This window comes from Camelus ferus, chromosome 4, assembly GCF_009834535.1.
Source record: "Camelus ferus isolate YT-003-E chromosome 4, BCGSAC_Cfer_1.0, whole genome shotgun sequence".
NCBI lineage: Eukaryota > Metazoa > Chordata > Mammalia > Artiodactyla > Camelidae > Camelus > Camelus ferus.
Window position 1 is genome coordinate 36,400,337 of NC_045699.1, and position 18,179 is coordinate 36,418,515.

At 39.1% G+C, this 18,179-nt stretch overlaps 1 protein-coding gene, 1 non-coding gene and 1 pseudogene across 2 annotated transcripts; 2 read left to right on the forward strand and 1 right to left on the reverse strand.

The window, feature by feature from the left end:
- Positions 1-256: 256 nt before the first annotated feature.
- TRNAT-AGU lies at positions 257-328 on the forward strand. Its single transcript has one exon. It is a non-coding gene; the product is annotated as a tRNA-Thr (tRNA).
- Positions 329-2,520: 2,192 nt separating this feature from the next.
- Positions 2,521-15,067, forward strand: LOC116663363 (annotated as a pseudogene).
- Positions 15,068-15,275: 208 nt separating this feature from the next.
- Positions 15,276-17,939, reverse strand: C4H9orf57 (chromosome 4 C9orf57 homolog; the record flags this gene model as incomplete). The annotated part of the gene is made up of 2 exons (XM_032479119.1): positions 15,276-15,400; positions 17,702-17,939. Coding segments are annotated over 2 exons (363 nt in total), but the record flags the coding sequence as incomplete, so codon positions are not given.
- Between the last annotated feature and the right edge of the window lie 240 nt (positions 17,940-18,179).

An 18,179-nucleotide genomic window follows, 5' to 3' on the forward strand; every position in this document is an offset into this window, starting at 1 on the left:
CTTTGAGGTTAAACAAAGAATTTATGTCCACAGGGCTCAATTCATAAGGTTTTACTATTTCTGTAGATTATTGCTTTAATTAATATTCAAGGGTAACCCTGCCAAGTGCAGCCAGGAAGTGAGGGGAGTTAATGGCCCCTAAAGCAATCCTCAGCCAATGGAGGACGAGAGCCAGTGAATAAATGCTCCCGCCTTCCATCATTCAGGTGGAAAATTCTACTTTTAAGGAGGTATCAGAACACCTAGTCCATGGCAGGGGTATATAGCTCAGTGGTAGAGTGCCTGCTTAGTATGCACGAGGTCCTGGGTTCAATCCCCAGTACCTCCATTTAAATAAAACAAACAAGCAAACCTAACTACCCAACGCCCCCCCAAAAGCCCCGAAAAACACCTACTCCAGGGGCTAGCAGTCAGGAAGTACCCTGTCATTGGTTGCTTTAATTAACATTACTGTAGAGATGGTTCAAAATGTCAGAATCCTTTTAGTTAAGACTAGGCAAACTCTTATTACACTCATGCAATAAGTAATAGTAATTTAGAAGTGGTATAGATGTTAGAAATTTAGAGGGGGGTTAGATATGCAGGAGAACGAGGGAGAAGTTGGGAGTGGGACTTTTTATTTATGAAGAAACCATTAAAAATCTTAAAAAAAAAATCTTTCCCATGGAAATAACAGGTCACTGTCCTACTTCATGTCCACTAAAGGAAGAACCAGAGGACTTGAGGCCAAATGGTTTGTCAACAATTATGCTTAAATCAGAAATACCTCAAAGACACTTATAGGTCCTTTTTATGTTTAAAGGGAGATACAAAGGGTGTTTTTGGGTTTTTTTTAGGGAGAGAGTGGGTAGCTAGATTTATTTATTTATTTTAGCGGAGGTCCTATGAATTGAACCCAGGACCTCATGAATGCCACTGAGCTGTACCCTCCCTCTGCCCCAACTAGGTGTTTTTCATAAGGTATTCTATATCCTTCAGAATAACTCTAGAGGACACATACAATCATGACATTGTTGATGAGGACTACAGGGATCAGAGAAATAACTTGCCCACACTGTGTCAGTTGTGCAGATGGATGGAATCCAGTCGGTCAGTTGAACTTTACACCCCAAGAGTTACCTTCCCTCTTTTCTTTTTCCTAAGTTTTTTACCCATTTCCCCACCGTGAGACTTGAAACCACCTTCATAGGCACTGTTACAGGTTGTGATTCATAACTTGCCACAAAGACCACTTGGCATATGTTTTGATAACCCAAGGCTATTGCTTTACATAACTTGGTGCAGGATATTGGGACCTTAATAGATGATAAGTAGAGCATCCTGTAATGGATCCAGGAAAGAACAGTGCAGGAGTCACTAGGATGGACCGCAAAGTGCAGTTACCACCGTTGGCCACCAGATGGCAGACACACTCAGGGCAGCGCGGCAAGGAGGCTGCAGGTGCGCTGAGGGCTTGGCTGCAGGTGAGGCTCCCCAGAGGCCTGACAGCCAAAAGTGGAGTGGTTTGTTAACAGCGTTCTGAGGAGGGAGGGCTAGTTGTTTAGGCAAAATATAATTCAGAAAGGCTGAAAATAGAATTCTCTGGTGAGTTTCAAGCAGACTCTGTTTGGTTCTGATGGAGGGTTTTTGCCAGAAAAAATGAAATCTGGAAGAGTGCTTGCCTCTGTATGTGTCTCTGTGTGCGTGTGTGTCTTTTGGAGGTGGGGAGGGGGATCATTGGAAGGCATAGTTTCAAAGAAACAAGATCAAAACAAGATCTCTAGTAGAACAACTTAACTAGAGAACAGGCTGGATATAATCACCAGTCAGGGTCCAGAAGAAATGATTGGTATTTTATGGTGAATTATTTAATGTGAACTTATATTGTGATGAGGTTCTAGAAGGGGGTTCTTATTTTATTTTATTTTTTAAGTGCCATGGACCCATTGGACAGGCTGGTGAAATTTATAAATCCTGTATTAGATAATACTTTACAAAAATGGCCTCAACCACATTTCAGATCTCATCCATTTCCAGTTCTTTCTCATAAAGAGGTGGAGTCTGTGTGCTCTCCCCATGAACCTAAGTGGGCCTTCCTGACTGCCTCACCTAACAGAGTACAGTGGAAGTGACATGTGTGACTTTTGAATATAAGTGATAAAAGGTGGTACAGCTTCTCTCTGGCTGTCTCTGTCTTGGGGTCCTGAGCTGCCATGTAAGAAGTCGGGCTACCTTGAAGTGCCATGTTAGAGGGACCACATGGAAAGACACGTTGCTTTGTCTTGGGAGTGGCAAATTATGCTCAGAGACTGAGATTGTCTTTGTCAGTAGTTTATTTAACACAGGCTTACTGCAGAAATTTCACAAGCCACTAGTATACAGTGTTAATGTCTCTTAATAAGCCAATGAAGAAATAACATACCTCAAACCAATGATAGATTAATTACACTATTGTTCCAGGCACGGGGAGATGACAGTCCAAATTAAGTTGTGGTGTACCTCTATAAAAATTTGGTTTCTGGGGAGAGAAGGCTTAACTAGATGGGAGCTGACTTTCAGCTGCCAGCACAAGACCACAATCCCTTGTTGCTGGAGCACGTTGCTAGGGAACCACAGCACCGGTATTGGGCAGACTGGGCTGCTTCCAGGTACCGTTGCCCGCCTCATGCCATCTCGAATGAGTGCTCAAGACAGGAAAAAATGTCCCTTCTCTTCCTGAGATTGCTGTACAGTTTAACACCACTGCCCACCAAGAGCAGCCTGGCCACAGCAGGAGCAAATGGAGAACTAGATCAACAAGTAAAAGTCTGTAATTTTGCCCAAATCAAACTCTGCAATATTCCTCACAAACTCTCAGTGTTTATAGGCTAAATGTCCCCTTGCCATAGTTGCTTCTCCCCATGTTCTTATCCATAAGCCCCCAAGGGGCTCCTCAGCAGCTGTGCTCATCAAGGACAACTGATGTGATGTGATGTGATGTGATGATCCTGACACAACTGACTTCATTCTTGTATCAAAACAACATCTAAAAACAGTCTTTGTCATAAACAAGTGGATTAAAACAAGTTCGCTTAAGTCATAAACAAGTGGATTTGAAATCATATCAAACCTATACCCAACACGTAGAGACAGCTGCTGGAGGAGCCCCACCTGTTCTTGTCCCCAGCTGTTCATGTCTTCCCAGTGTAGGAGCTAGACTCGTAAACGGATGGTTCCAGCCCAGCCACTGTTTGACTGTAATTCCATAAGAAACCCCGAGGGAAACTGGCCTAGTGGATCCCAGAACCATGCGAGAGAGAACAGTAAAAATGATTGTTGTTTTAAGATACAAAGTTTTGTGGTGATTTGTTACAGAGCAATAGGTAACACAAACAGTCTCCATTTCAGAATAATGTTTCCAAATGTTGAAATAGCATATAGAGGATTACGAAGGCATGTTGAAAGATTAAAAACCCAGTGTATGATAATACATGTGCTTTTTTTATTAATGTATTAAATGAGATCTAGTGTTGGATATAATGACCACTGTAATTTCAGTGTTGATGAGTGTAAATGATGTTGGAGTGGCCTATGCAAAAAAAGTTTTTTGTTTGGGTAACAAAAATATGATATAAAAATATTTGATACTTTTTTGGTAAAGTCACAGGTGCTTCTAATACTGTTCTGATGTGCATTTTTTAATTGAAGTATAGTCAGTTTATGTGTCAGTTTCTGGTGTACACCATAATGTTTCAGTCATACATACACATATTCATTTTCATATTCTTTTTCATTATAGATTACTACAGGATATTGAATATAGTTCCCTGGGCAATACAGTAGAAGCATGTTGTTTATTTTATATATCGTAGTTAGTATCTGCAAATCTCAAACTTCCAGTTTATCCCTTCCCACCCCCTTTCCCCATGGCAACTATAAATTTGTTTTCTATTGGCTTGATGCTTTTATTCATTATGAAAGGAAAAGCTAAATTTCAGTTACAGATGAGTGAAAAGAGAAAAATAAAGGTACAATTTTTTTCTCATCCAAGTTGATGGACTGCTTCTCTCTACCCGCCGCCCCCAACTGAGAACTATAGGAAGTTGGTTCTTGCAAGATATCTTAAGAATTATAAACCAATCCTTTCTTTTCCATATAGTAGGAGGGAAGGGTGTGACATTACTCTGATGACAAGTTGAGATTATAATGGAGTGATCATAATTGAGGCATACAAAAATGGAGTTGTGTGGCCATTGAGGACCAGGTCTCAGACTTACCTCTGCACCACTGAGAACTCGAACTTTCTGTGAATTATACCTAACCCAGGGACACCAACTGTTTCTAAAGCCCCATCTACTAGCTGCAACCTTGAGTCTCAATGTTGTTCTCCTTGTAACTATGCAACCATTTTGGACCCCAGCCAATCCTTACTTAACAAGCATCCTTATTTCTTGCGGGTTCCAGTTTTAATTCTTGATAAACAACTCATGTAACTAAATGTAACCTTGCAGTTTTTGCCTTTATAGACCTCCCCCACTTTGTAGTCCAGTGGAACACAATTTGAGTGCTTCTTGAATCTGTGTTCCTTGAGCTGTAGTCCTAATAATCCCCAAATAAACAACTTTTTATTTCAATCAGGTCTCCATTTCTCAGGTTTTGGTTAACAAATCCTTACTCAAGATTTTCTTTTCTGAAACCACTCCTCTGCTCCTTTTCTCTAGAGTTGTTTGTCTTCTATTTTCCCTTTCATGGATCTGTCTGCATCCCTTTTTCTATGGCCTTTTCTTTTTTCATGGCCCTTCCTAGCCAGGAAATTAAATGGAGAGCTTTAAAACCAGAGCTGTGTGTATACTACTTCCTCAGTCTTGCTCATGAATTCCAGAATTCATTTATTGGAACTCAGTGTTCTCCCTTACATGGTGTGATTTATCATATGAACTCTCTGTTTAGATTAAACAGATCATGCATCTATGTACATCCCTACTCCCCACCCCCATAATGCACTGCACACTCTTACATTTACCTAAATTAGCGTCTTCTCAGCATGTGGTCTTAAGTACTACTTGTAGCAGAATCACTGGGCCCACGCCTAACCTGAAGACTACCTGGAGGCAGGTCTCAGGAACTTGAATTTTAACCTGCTCCCCTGGGTTTAATGGCCCTGTGAGTTTGAGAGCCCCAGATCTGAGCTCCATTCTCTAAAGGTCCGTACAAGTTCCACCTTCTCAGTGTAGCCTCCTCTACCCACCACAGCCCCACCCACCTCCAACATTCCCATTTTTGATATTGCTGTTATCTTATCCTGCCCTGCCTTCTTGATGGAAAGAGCAGAGAGGGAGAAAGAAGAGGACCAGGTGGTGAGCACTTATACACTAGACACTCTGCAAGATTTGATGAAGTAAATGTTACTGACCTTGTTTTACAAATAAGAAAATTAAAGTTCAGAAAGTTGTGACTGGTTCAAGGTCACACAGTTACTAAATGGCGGAAATATAAACTTACAGCCTTGATTTTTTTTTTTTTTCAGTTCCAAAGCCTCTGTTTTTCTTTTGACACAGAACTTAATTCAACTAAGCCTCAAGGTTGAAGCATAAGCCACTTTTCATATGCTAAGCCCCATTGTCTGTTCCTTTTCCCACAATAGCCTGAACTTTCCTTTGAGCCTTTACAGATTTCTTTCTCATTTTATGCCAACCCCCATTCATTGTCTGTTTTTCTAAAAGTTCTACTCTGGTCTCTTTTCTTTTCCCACTCTTCATACTGACCTCAATTTTTTGACCTATATGCTGGACATTCAAATCTGTCTCCAGCCCAGATTTCCCTCTTGGGCTTCAGACCCATATGTTTTATGCCTGTTGCCGTAGATACTAAAATTCTGCAAGCTGGACTCTATTCCTTGGCCCTGCTCAGACCTTCTACAGACCATCTCAGTCACTGTGGCAGATTTGGAGGGAGGGTTCTTTTAACATCTCCTCTAGCCTCTATTTAGTGGACCTCCCCACTGCAGAAGCCAGAACACTCCTTCCATTTTACCTCTAAACTTTTCAGATCCCAGGGCTCAGTCTTACACTTACACCTTAGGTGGTTTCATTCAGTTCAAAGACATTGAGTGGCATATAATTGATGATGAATCCTGAATTTCTCTACCAGACCTCTCCCTTAAGATTTGTATGTTCGACCTCATACCAGCAGTCTCCATATGGGCATCTAATTGGCATCTCAAACTTTGTATGTCCAGAAGAGAACATTGAGATCCCTGCTGTCTGCAGTGCTCACCTTCTGCACTGTAGGTGACACTCCTCTATCCCCTTCACATCTCTGCTTGGAAATGCCTTGCTCTACCCATCCCATCTAAAATAGAGCATGCACCATCCCTTGAACCTACCTAATTTTATTCCTGTAGTATTTGCTTGACAGAAATTAGGTTATTGTTTGTTGTCTGATTCTCCCACTGTAATGTAAGATTTCTTAGAGCAAGAATTTGTTCACTGCTGTATCTCTGGTACCTAAAAGGGTTCCTGCACATAGGAGTGCAAGAAGTATTTTTTATTCTTAGATGCCCACTGCCACTATCTCAGTATAGACCCTTATTACCTCTCACTTGGCTTGCTGCAAAAGCCTAATGCCCTCCTAGCCTCCAGTTCCAATTATTTTCCAAACTGAAGCCACCGTGACCTTCCTAAAATTCAAAACTGTTCATCCACTGCCCTTCTTAGACTTGTCAGGAGATTCTGTATAAGTCTGGACCCTGGACCTCAAGCATCAGAAACTCAGCTTGCTCAGGCAAAAACAAAATTCTGGGGCACAAGAATCTAAGAAAGTTGTTGGGTAACTAAAGTGTGGGATGCAGCTGGACTTCAAGAACAAAGGGAATGGGGGACTGAAGTGCTCCCTCCTCACCATCTCTCAGTGATGTTTCTCTGTTATCAACTTCATTCTCTTTCTTTGCACACTGGTGTTTTTCACAAACATAAAACACAGCGACTCACAAGTTCTGGGTTTTCCACCCTGTTTTGCAGATAGTGACTCTCCCTCTTTTTAGTCAAGTTTAGTTTAAAAATTCCAGATCAGCACTTAACTGGCCCGTTTTGTGTGATACACCTTGTCCAGAGACAGTCCTCAGTGTTCAACGGGTGGGGTAAGATACAGGCATTTTCTATGAAATCCCTTTGGTTGGAGTGTGGGGATGAGGCCCAGTTTGCAGAAAAGGGTGGATTGGTGCTAGACAGACACACAGTAGGCTGTCATAATTCCTCGTTGTCTTTAGAGAAAAGGCAAACTCTTGGCATGCTCTAAGATCCTGCCACTTCTAGCCCCACCTACTTTTCCAGCTTACCATGAGTCTTTTTTCCCCCAGCTTTACTGAGGTATTATTGACATAGAACATAGGTAAGTTTAAATGGACAATGTGATGATTAGATTCATATATGTGATGCAAAGTGATTACTATAATAAGGTTAATTAACATCTCCATCCCTTCATATAATTATAATTTTTTTGTGTATGTGGTATTAACATTTAAGCTCTACTCTCTTAATACAGGATTGTAAACTGACTATAACTCCATTAAAAAAAAACTTTCAAGTGTACAATACAGTATTGATAATTTTAGTTGCCATGCTGTGCATTTGATCCTCATATCTTATTTATCTCATAGCTGGGAATCAGCATGGGTCTTGATTTCTCAGTCTGGGTACCAGGCATTCTGAGATCTGCTTGTGCCTCAAAGGCTGCAGCATATGTTGATCACTCTACTTGGAATCCGTGTTAATTAGATTCTCCAGAGAAACAACCAATAGGACATATATGTAAATACAGAGAGATTTAAGGAACTGGTTCATACAGTTATGGGTACTGGCAAGTCCCAAATCTGGCAGGTTGGAGACTTAAGGGAGAATTACAATCTGAGGTCTCCTTCCTTGGGGGAGGTTTATGTTTTTTCCATTAAGGCCTTCAACTGTTTGGATGAGGCCCTCGCATATTAGGGAGGCTAATCTGTTTTACTCAAAGTCTACTGATTTAAATATCATTTTCACCTAAAAAACATCTTCACAGAAACACCTAGAATGATGTTGGGCCAGATCTGGTTGCTGTGGCCTAGACAAGTTGACACATAAAATTAACTACCACAGAATGTTTTCCCTCCAGACTTCCAGCTCTTCTGGCTGATTGCTGTCTTTCAGATTTCAGCTTGGTCATACCTCCTTTGAGAGCCTTTTGTGACCAGCATTGGGGTGTGGACCACCCTTTTGAACCCCATATGTCACCCTGTATTTATTAATGTGACAGACTTACTACATTATATTACAGTGCCAATTTTTGTGGTTTCTTCCCACGCACTGGAAGTAACTGCATGAACATTGAAATTATTCACTGTTGGATCCTTATCACTTTCATTCTACCTGATATGTAGGAATTGCTAAATAAATAGTTGTTGAATTAATGAGTCCTACGTGCTTCAAATTTCTACCCTTGTTGACTACATCTTCTCTTTCTTCTTTTTCTGTAATCAGAACTCTTACTTGTCCTGGCCGTTGCACTTTTGCCCCAGGGCTCTGAATTTTACAGTGTGCCAGTTTTTAAATGAGTGTGCAATTAATTCAACAACACATGCATGTAGTATCACTAAGTTTAACACCTAGTTAGCAAGAATAATTAGTTAAAATAGGAAACTACCAGATGGTAAGTATTATCAGTAACACCCATATGTGAGCCAAGACATGAATTCCAAAGTTAATCTGAGAGCTTATTTTATGTCTGCCCTGGCACCAAAACTGATAGTTACAATGCCACTGGAAATTCCATTCTACGCAATAATTTCTAATGGCAGATCTTTTAACTTTATTCAGTAAGTGTGGGGATGAGAAGACATAAAATATGCTCACACCAAGAAGTTATGGGAAGGCTAGAGTATGGACCTGCCTTTCTGTATGTGTCCTGCTAGTTGGAGCATTAGGATTTGAGGTTCAGCAAAACAGGTTTACAGAATTATTGGAGGTCATCCGCAGAGATCAAGGAAATATGCAGATAGGAGAAATGTGTCCAAGCAGGTATAGCTACCTCTAGTATCTTCACTTACAGGGTTTGCAGCCATACAGGTCAGTCACCGGGAGAGAGAATGTGAACTACTCTGGACATACAGTTGGTGCTATGTTGACCCTAGATCTCCCCAAAGATGTAGGTGTTTTACCATGTCTCTTAATGTACATCGGCCTGGAGTTTTAGCCGTAAAGGTGTTAACACATGAAGTTCTTCACTGCAGAAAATTAAAAACTGAAAGATGACTCCCTGTTGATAAAGCTCGCAATACTCAATGTCTCAGACTTTTCTCTGTCATTATATAACTGAATATTTCTATCCAGAGTCCTTAATTGGACTCCAAGGTGCTTACGAAGCTCAAAGTTCATGTTCACTTGAAAAGAATGTATATTCTTCTTTTTTTTTTTTTTAAACATTTTTTAATTGAGTTATAGTTATTTTACAAAGAATGTGTCTTCTTTTTGGGGGGATGTAATGTCCTGAAAATATCAATGAAGTCTAACTGTTCTATTGTGTCATTTAGTATCTCCATTGCTTTATTGATTTTCTGTCTGAAAGATCTATCCAGTGATGTTAGTGGAGTGTTAAAGTCTACTATTACTGTATTCCCATCAGTTTCTCCCTTTGTCTGTTAGTATTTGTTCTATATATTTAGGTGCTCCTATATTGGGTGCATATATGTTAATGAGTATATCAAAGTTCATTTATCAACCATTCCATTGACTGCTGTTTCTTTGCTCCTGGGGTTCCTTCAAAGACCCTAAGTCACATTTCTTAGAGACTTGAAACATACGCTGAGGAGTCAGGGTTGTACCATCCCAAAGGCTCAGCTTCTTGCTCACCCACGTGGTTCTCTCCAGGGCTAGCATTTATGGAGGAGTGAAGATCACATGCACATCACTTGAATATCCCCCCTGCCACCTGTCAGCTATTTGGGGGGGTCTCAGACTATCATCAGTACAGTGGGGAAAACAGCAATGGCCACCTCAGTTCTAAAAAATGTGTTTCAATAATAAATAAGTAAATAAAATGTGTGCTCTCAGAAGATCGTGTAACTGAGTGCTGGGAGGCAAAATGTTAACATCCCTCCTTGGCTAATAAATACATTTTGAGTCTCTTCTCTGCTACGTTCTCCAGACACAGACACCCTCAATTTATCTGTTGCAGACTTTTCTTTTAAATGAATTAAGAGGCATTAACCACTGAGGTTTCTATTTCAGTTGTGGAAAGAAAATATAATCAAGAAAGTCAATCTGGTATTCAGAGGACTGAGGGAGGTTCTTAGATTTATTAGCCCTTCAGTCTGATGTCTTATAAATAGATTAAAATCAGGCTAATCTGGTATCACTCTGCCTTTAGGTGTGAGGGATAGGAAAAAAAATAGACTTGTTAGTTGAAGAAATCTTGAATGAATAGGGGCATGAGTGGGAGGTGTAAAAATGAAAGGATGCGGGTGCATGTCTGTCGGCCATCTGTGTGTTTCAAGGGAAATTATGACTGAGAAATCATTAGAATGAAAGGAAGACAATATGACACTGAGATGCCACTCTTGAAATCATATCCCATGTAAAGCAAGTATTGGATGTGTCAACCTTGGGGGAGGGGAGGTGCCACAGCATCCCTTGCATGATAAAGTGTTTCTGTTTCCCTTGGCTGCTATAACGAATCACCATGTTGAAAAAACACAAATTAATTATCTTACCATTCTAGAGGTCACAAGTCTAAAATGTTTCCACAGGGCTGCGTTCCTTCTCGAGGTTCTAGAGGGGAATCTTTCCTTGGCTTTTCCACCTTCTAGAGGTCCCCCACATCCTTTGGCTTATGACCCCTCTCCTCCATCTTCAGAGCCAGCAGCAAAGCATCTTCACATCTCTCTCTGACCTCTGTGTCCACTGTCACATCTTCCCTGACTCTGTTTTACCTGCTTCCCTCTCATAAAGACCCTTGTGATTAGTACCACAGGCCCACATGGGTAAACCAAGATAATCTCCTAATCTCAAAATCTGTGATTTAAGCACATCTGCAAAATAATTTTTGCTCTGTTAAGTAACATAGTCATGGTTTCCAGGTATTAGAATGTGGACTTCTTTGGGAGGCCATTACTCACCATACCACATCAAAGATGTGAAAGTTATTTTTGTTCCCATGGTGATTTTGAGGTAAAATTTAACATGCAGGTAAACTGCTTCAGCAAAGAAAACTGTCATGGTTTGCCTTCGCTTTCAATTTCGTGGACAGTACAGAGCTAAGTGAGCACTGATCATATAACCAGAGCCTATCTCATGAGTTGTATTCAGCACTGAGTCTTGTTTTTAAGGTAAGAAAACATCAGCAAAGAGGTGTTAGTTAATGTCGAGTCACATACAGGCATACATTGTTTTATTGCACTTTGCATTATTGTGCTTCACAGTATTGTGGTTTTTTTTTTTTTTTAAACAAATTGAAGGTTTGTGACAACCCTGCGCTGGGCAAGTCTGTCAGTGCCATTTTTCCAACAACATTTGCTCACTTTGTATCTCTGCATCACATTTTGGTAATTCTTTCAATATTTCAAAATTCTTCATTATTATTACATTTGTTGTGGTGATCTGTGATCAGTGATCTTTGAAATTACTACTGCGATTGTTTTGGGGCACCAAAAATCGCAACCATTTAAGACAGGTGAACTTAACTGACAGGTGTTGTGTGTGTTCTGACTGTTCCACTGATCAGCTGTTCTCTTGTTCCCCCATCTCTCTCATTCTCCTTGATCCTCCCTATTCCCTGAAAAACAACAATCTTGAAATTAGGCCAATTAATAACCATACACTGGCCTCTAAGTGTTCAAGTGAAAGGAAAAGTTGCATGTCTCTGTGTCTCTCACTTTAGATCAAAAGCTGGAAATGATTAAGCTCAGTGAGGAAAGCATGTCAAAAGCTGAGATAGGCTGAAAGCTGGGCTTCTTGCAGCAGTTAGACAAGTTGTAAATGCAAAGGAAAAGTTCTTGAAGGAAATTAAAAGTGCTATTCCAGTGAACACACGAATGACAGTGAAGTGAAGCCTCTTTATTGCGGATACAGAGGAAGTTTGAGTGGTGAGGATAGAAGATCGCGTCACTCACATCATTCCCTTAAGCCAAAGCCTAATCCAGAGCAAGGCCCTGACTCTCTTCAATCCTTTGAAGGCTGAGAGAGGTGAGAAAGCTGTAGAAGCAGAGTGTGGAGCTAGCAGAGGTTGGTTCACAAGATGTAAGGAAAGAATTCATCTTCTTAACATAAAAGTGCAAGGTGAAGCAGCAAGTGCTGATGTAGAAGCTGCAGCAAGTTATCCAGAAGGTCTAGCTCAGATAATTAATGAAGGTGGCTTCACTGAACAACAGATTTTCAATGTAGATGAAACAGCCTTATACTGAAAGAAGATGCCATCTAGTACTTTCATAGCAAGAGAGAAGTCATTGCCTGGTTTCAAAGTTTCAAAGGACAGGCTGACTCTCATGTTAGAGACTAGTGCAGCTGGTGACTTGAAACCAATGCTTACCATTCTGAAAATCCTAAGGCCCCTAAGAATTATGCTGAATCTGTTCTACGTGTGCTCTATGAATGAAACAGCAAAGTCTGGTCAACAGCATATCTGTTTACAACATGGTTAATTTAGTATTTTAAGCCCATTACAGAGACCTAGTGCTCAATAAAAGATTCCTTTCAAAATAGCATTACTGCTCATTGACAGTGTACCTTTTCACCCACGAGCTCTGATGGAGATGTACAGTGAGATTAATATTATTTTCATGCCTGCTAACAGAGCATCCATTCTTTCAGCCCATGGTCAAGGAATAATTTCAACTTTCAAGTCTTCTTACTTAAATATATTTCATAAGGCTATATGTAGCTGCCATAGATAGTGATTCCTCTGATGGGTCTGGGAAAAGTCAATTGAAAATCTTCTGGAAAGTATTCATCATTCTAGATGCCATGAAGAACATCTGTGATTCATGGAAAGACGTAAAAATAACACCATCAACAGAAGTTTGGAAGAACTTGATTCCAACCCTCAGGGATGACTTTGAGGGACTGAAGACTTTAGTGGAGAACGTAATTGCAGATGTGATGGAAATAGCAAGAGACCTAGAATTAGAAGTGGAGCCTGAAGATGTAACTGAATTGCTGCAACCTCATGATAAAACTTTAATGGGTCAGTTGCTTATGGATGAGCTAAGTAAAGTGGTTTCTTGAGATGGAAACTACTCTTGGTGAAGATGCTGTGAATATTGTTGAAATGACAACAAAGTATTTAGAATATTGTATAAACTTAATTGACAAAGCGGTGGCAGTTTAAGAAAACTGACTCCAATTTTGAAATAAGTTCTGTTGTGGATAAAATACTGTCAAATAGCATTGTATGCTACGGAGAAATCATTTGTGAAAAGAAGAGTCAGTCTATGTGGCAAGCTTCACTGCTTCCTTTTTTTAAGAAATTGCCACAGTTACCCCAGCCTTCAGCAACTACCACTCTGATCAGTCAGCAGTCATCAGCACTGAGGCAAGACTCTTCACCAGCCAAAAGATTTTGACTTGCTGAAGGCTCAGATGGTGGTTAGCATTTTTTGGCAATAAAGTATTTTTAAATTAAGGCACATACATTGGTTTTTTTTTTTTAGGCAAAATGTTATTGTGTACTTACTAGACCACAATATAGTGTAAACATAACTTTTATATGCATTTGGAAATCAGAAAATTCACATGACTCTATTGCAATATTTGCTTTAGTAGTAGTCTGGAACAAAACCCATACTATCTCTGAGGTATGCCTATAATGTTAGAATTTGAAGGAATCTGAGAGATCATATGATCCAATCCTTTTCATCTTATACATGAGAAGAATAAAATGCAGAGAGACCAAAGTGACTTACCAAGGTTATCAGCTAATTAGTGACACAATACTAGCTCTGGCTTCCTTGTTCTCTTCTCACTGTACTTAGATTGTGAATTAAGCTTGAGAAGCCCTCTGGAGTTAGTCACTGATTATCTACTCTTGTCACTTTTTTTCTCCATGATATTGGGTAAATAACATTAGTTACCTTTAAAAAAACAAGAAAAAAGTAAAATCTCCGTGAAGTTCACCGATCTGAAATAACCACTGTTTACCAGTGTGGCTGACACTCAAAGGGACAGAATAATGGCAAATGGATTTAAATCTCAGGATGAAGAAACTTTTTTCTCAGTAGATTCACAAATATGGGCTAACGAATATAGATAAAATGAATGTGGAGGAAAATGTCTAGTTTCCTTGGGCTTTTATTTTTTTAATGATGTTTTTCTTCCAAATTTATATAAAAGCATTTATTGAAGGCCCACTGTGTATAAGATGTTGTCATAGGTACTGAGAAAAAATAATAAAAGGTTTTATTGAGATTTATTATTCACTGTTTTAATTTATCAAACTCCTGAAAATACAGAGAAAAACAACTTTAAATTTTAAAACACAATAATCTTGAAGTTGCAAAAGTAGGGCATTGAATGAGAATATTCATTCAATATGGCACATTAAAAAATGTTAAATGCAGTTCAGAGTATATTCATTACCCTTTAAAATTGCTTGTGGATGGGAACCCATTTCCTTGCTTCAGCTGAATTGCTTAATCTGCCAAAACCAGATTAGCCAAAGCACTAAGGCATAGTTAAACTATGGAAATATAGAATTTTGACAAATCCTAACACAGATGGGAAAAGTAAGTGCCAACCCTCACACCTGCCTGAGCCCTTGCCATTTGGGTTTGTAGTTCTTACACGCCTGGTTTGCTGATTCATGGGTTGTTTTTCCTACAATATTTGTTAAATCAGTTTCTCCCATACCATAAATCACCCAGAAAGAGCAAGGCAGTTTGTTTTGGAAACCAAATGAACACTCTTAGGTCACTTGGTATCTTGTGATGCAATTCATTTGTAACTGTATTTTGGAGTGTGGAAATATTTAGGAAAATTAGTCAACTATAGATAACATGAATAATTTGACTCAGTCACATTTTTACTTCTTTGTAGCTTTGAAATCACAGGAAGGGGAAGTAAGCAGAAAGAGGAGAAGAGAAAGATGATGTTGGAAAGGATGTTTCTGAGATGAGTTGGGGGTCGTTGGTATGAAGTTGGGTACCTTCAAAGCCAAAATCGGTTTCAGACCATACTCCTATAACCTACAGGTCTCAGGCTTTTACATAGGGCTGATTGATAGTAGCTGATGTCTTTGGATCACCAGCTCAGGCTTTAAGACTGATCAGTCAAGCAATTTGGTTATAGGCCATTGCCTCAGAAATTGCACAAAGGTTGATGGCAGCAGTAAGCATAGTAAATTTCACGAGCTGTCACGATTTCCTTAAAGCACTTGTCTAGGTTCTCTGTGCAGCCTTTAACTGAATACCATTGAATTCCACCTGAGGGAAACAAGAAGGTCACAGTAGAAGAATCCGTTGGGAAGTGAAACCTACATGGTCTCAGATTGCTTCAGATAACTAACAAGTTTAAAAAAAAAAAAGACAAAGGAAAACAAAGCAGAAACTCTGGGTCTATCACGATCCAATCATCTTGCTTTTAAGAACTCCCACCCGAAGTTATTCTAGTTGGGTACATTGCAATACAAAAGCTTTGAGTTTGAAAGCTATTTTGTTTCACAATTTCAGTTGATAAAAGCCATGCAATTGCCAATGACTTATGTGGAAATTTCTGAAATGTTAGCTGTTTGGAAGCTTCCTAATAATCATCCCCTAGTTTTACACTGGTCCCTAGTTATTCAAAGGACTGAATCCACAGAAGGGTCATTTAGATGTGTATAAGCTTCTCAGGAATGGAGGTGTGTCCTTGACCTCATTTAATTTCCCCCAGTTACTAGAAGTAATGCATGTTCACTGTAGAAAATGTGAAAAATACACAAAAGTGCAAAGTAAGTGACAATAATGTCCTGTCATCTCCAGCTTCAGTTGTATGGAGGAGAACACAGAGGAGCAGCACTAAAGGCAGCAAAACCTGTGATGGTTGGAAACTTGAGAAAACAGTAGTCTTTCAACTGGGGACAATTTTGTTGGCTATCTATCCACCTTCAGGAAGAGAAGAGCTATCACCCAGCGCTAGTATCTCATGGCTCCAGGGAGTCTTGGCCTGTTTCCTCTTCAATAAGGAAGGGGCTCTGGATTGGCACAGGTGAGTCAGAGGGAACTTGGGACTCAGAGGGTGGACTGAGGCTACACAGGTTGAACAAAGCTCAAGTGACTCTCTTAAAATCAAAAAGCTCAGCAGATATGATGCTAAATTCTCTTCCTCTCTCCCAAGTGACTTTGATTTCCTCTGGTTTTTTTTCTCCCCTTCTAATTCCATAGAGAAATTTAGAGTTTTGCTTTGTGGATTTTTGTACATAAGTGGCATACGGTACATACTGTTTTGCAACTGACTTTTTTTCTGCTCAGCAGTGTTTTAGAGATTTTTTTTCTTGTTAACAAAAGGATCTGGTTCATTCTGAGTATTGCATAGCAATCTGTGGACTGAATGTATCATAATTTAACTTAACTATAGACAAACATTTAGGCCATTTCTGTTTCTTTCCTATTAAACATAATGCTCAGTGATAACCTTCATACATGCCTTTTTTTGTTAGATGTAAGTACTTCTCTGTGGTAGATACCAAGAAATAAATTGCTTTATAGAAGACTGCTCATTTAAAATTTTAACCAAATTCACAAATTGTCTTAAACAAAGCTAAACCAATCTAAACTGTCATTAGAAAATGCATGAGTTCCCATTTCCCCATACTGTCACTAACCTTTGGTATTATGAAACTCATAATTTTTAGCGATCTGATGGGTTAAAAATATTATTTCTGTAATTCACATTTCTTTGATATTTATTGTTGGTTTCAGCAGCTTTTTATGTTTTTAGGTTAAGTCATTTATATCTCTTCTGAAAATTGCTTTTATATTTCCTTTAACAATTTTTTTTTGATTATTGGTCTTTCAAAAAATTGTTTTTTTTGTAAGTTCTTTGTTTATTCTGGTTAGATATTAATGCTTTTTCTGTTATTTATTTTCCAACTATTTTCACCCAGTTTATTCCTTATTTTTAAAATTTTAGGATTATCATTCATTTTGTAAACTTTAAAATGTTGATATATTCAGTCTTTTATTTTCTTTATGACTTCGCTTTTTGGATGTTAAGGAGGCCTCCTCTCCTTCAAGCTTAACATATGTCCTTTAGTTTTTCATCTAATGTTTACATTATTTGGATTTTTATGTTTCTCTCTTTGATACATTGGGCAAAGCTGACTTTCTGGGCATGAAACTTGTGTAATTGCACAGAGCCTTGCACGTAGAAGGGCCCAGCAAATTATGTATTAATCTTTTGTGAGGATGTAAATGGTGTGAATGAGGCCATATATAGCTTTCTTAGGAGATGTGTGCTCTGGAGTTAAAGTACTCACATTTGAGTATTGACTACAACACTCCTTAACTATGTAACATCATGCAGATTTCTTAATCTTTCTATGCCTCAGATTCCTCATCTTTAAAATGGTGGTAGTGACAAGATCCAGCCCACCCCATTGTTTTGTTGGTGTGATGTAATCCAGGTAAAGCCCTGGATTAGTACAGCATCTAGCATGTAGTAAATGCTCAGTGAATGTTTGCTCTTACGTAAGGATTTTTCCTGTGCTCATTTTAATTAAATGTTTTTGAAGTGTCACGACTTACCTTTAAAATGGACCTCTGTTATACAATACTGACCAGCTTTTGTTCTGCAGGTTCCAAAATCTAAAAGACATCCATGGAAGGGGATCGAGAGGTTGCATAATCTACAGATCAAACCTCCAACACCTCCAAGTACAGGAGAGAAAAAATATGGGGAAAATAGAGATGGACACCAGAGAGGGGAAAAAAGACGAAGAGAGAAAGAGAAATCTAAAAATAAAGCAGTGATTTTTGACTTTAAAAAGTAAGTAATATTTCATAAATTGATGCTAAAAATTCACATGAATTTAAAATATTTTTATTTTGAGAATGTAATGAGGGGAATTTCATAACATATGCTACATTAAAGAACTGGAAGCACTCTGAACTGATACTAACTAGAAATGAGGCCAGGTGGTCTAAACAACTTAGTTGGTTAAAATGTATTCAGTTCCTCAGAGCCTAATTAAGTCAAACCAGTTATTTAGCCAGAATATTTGAT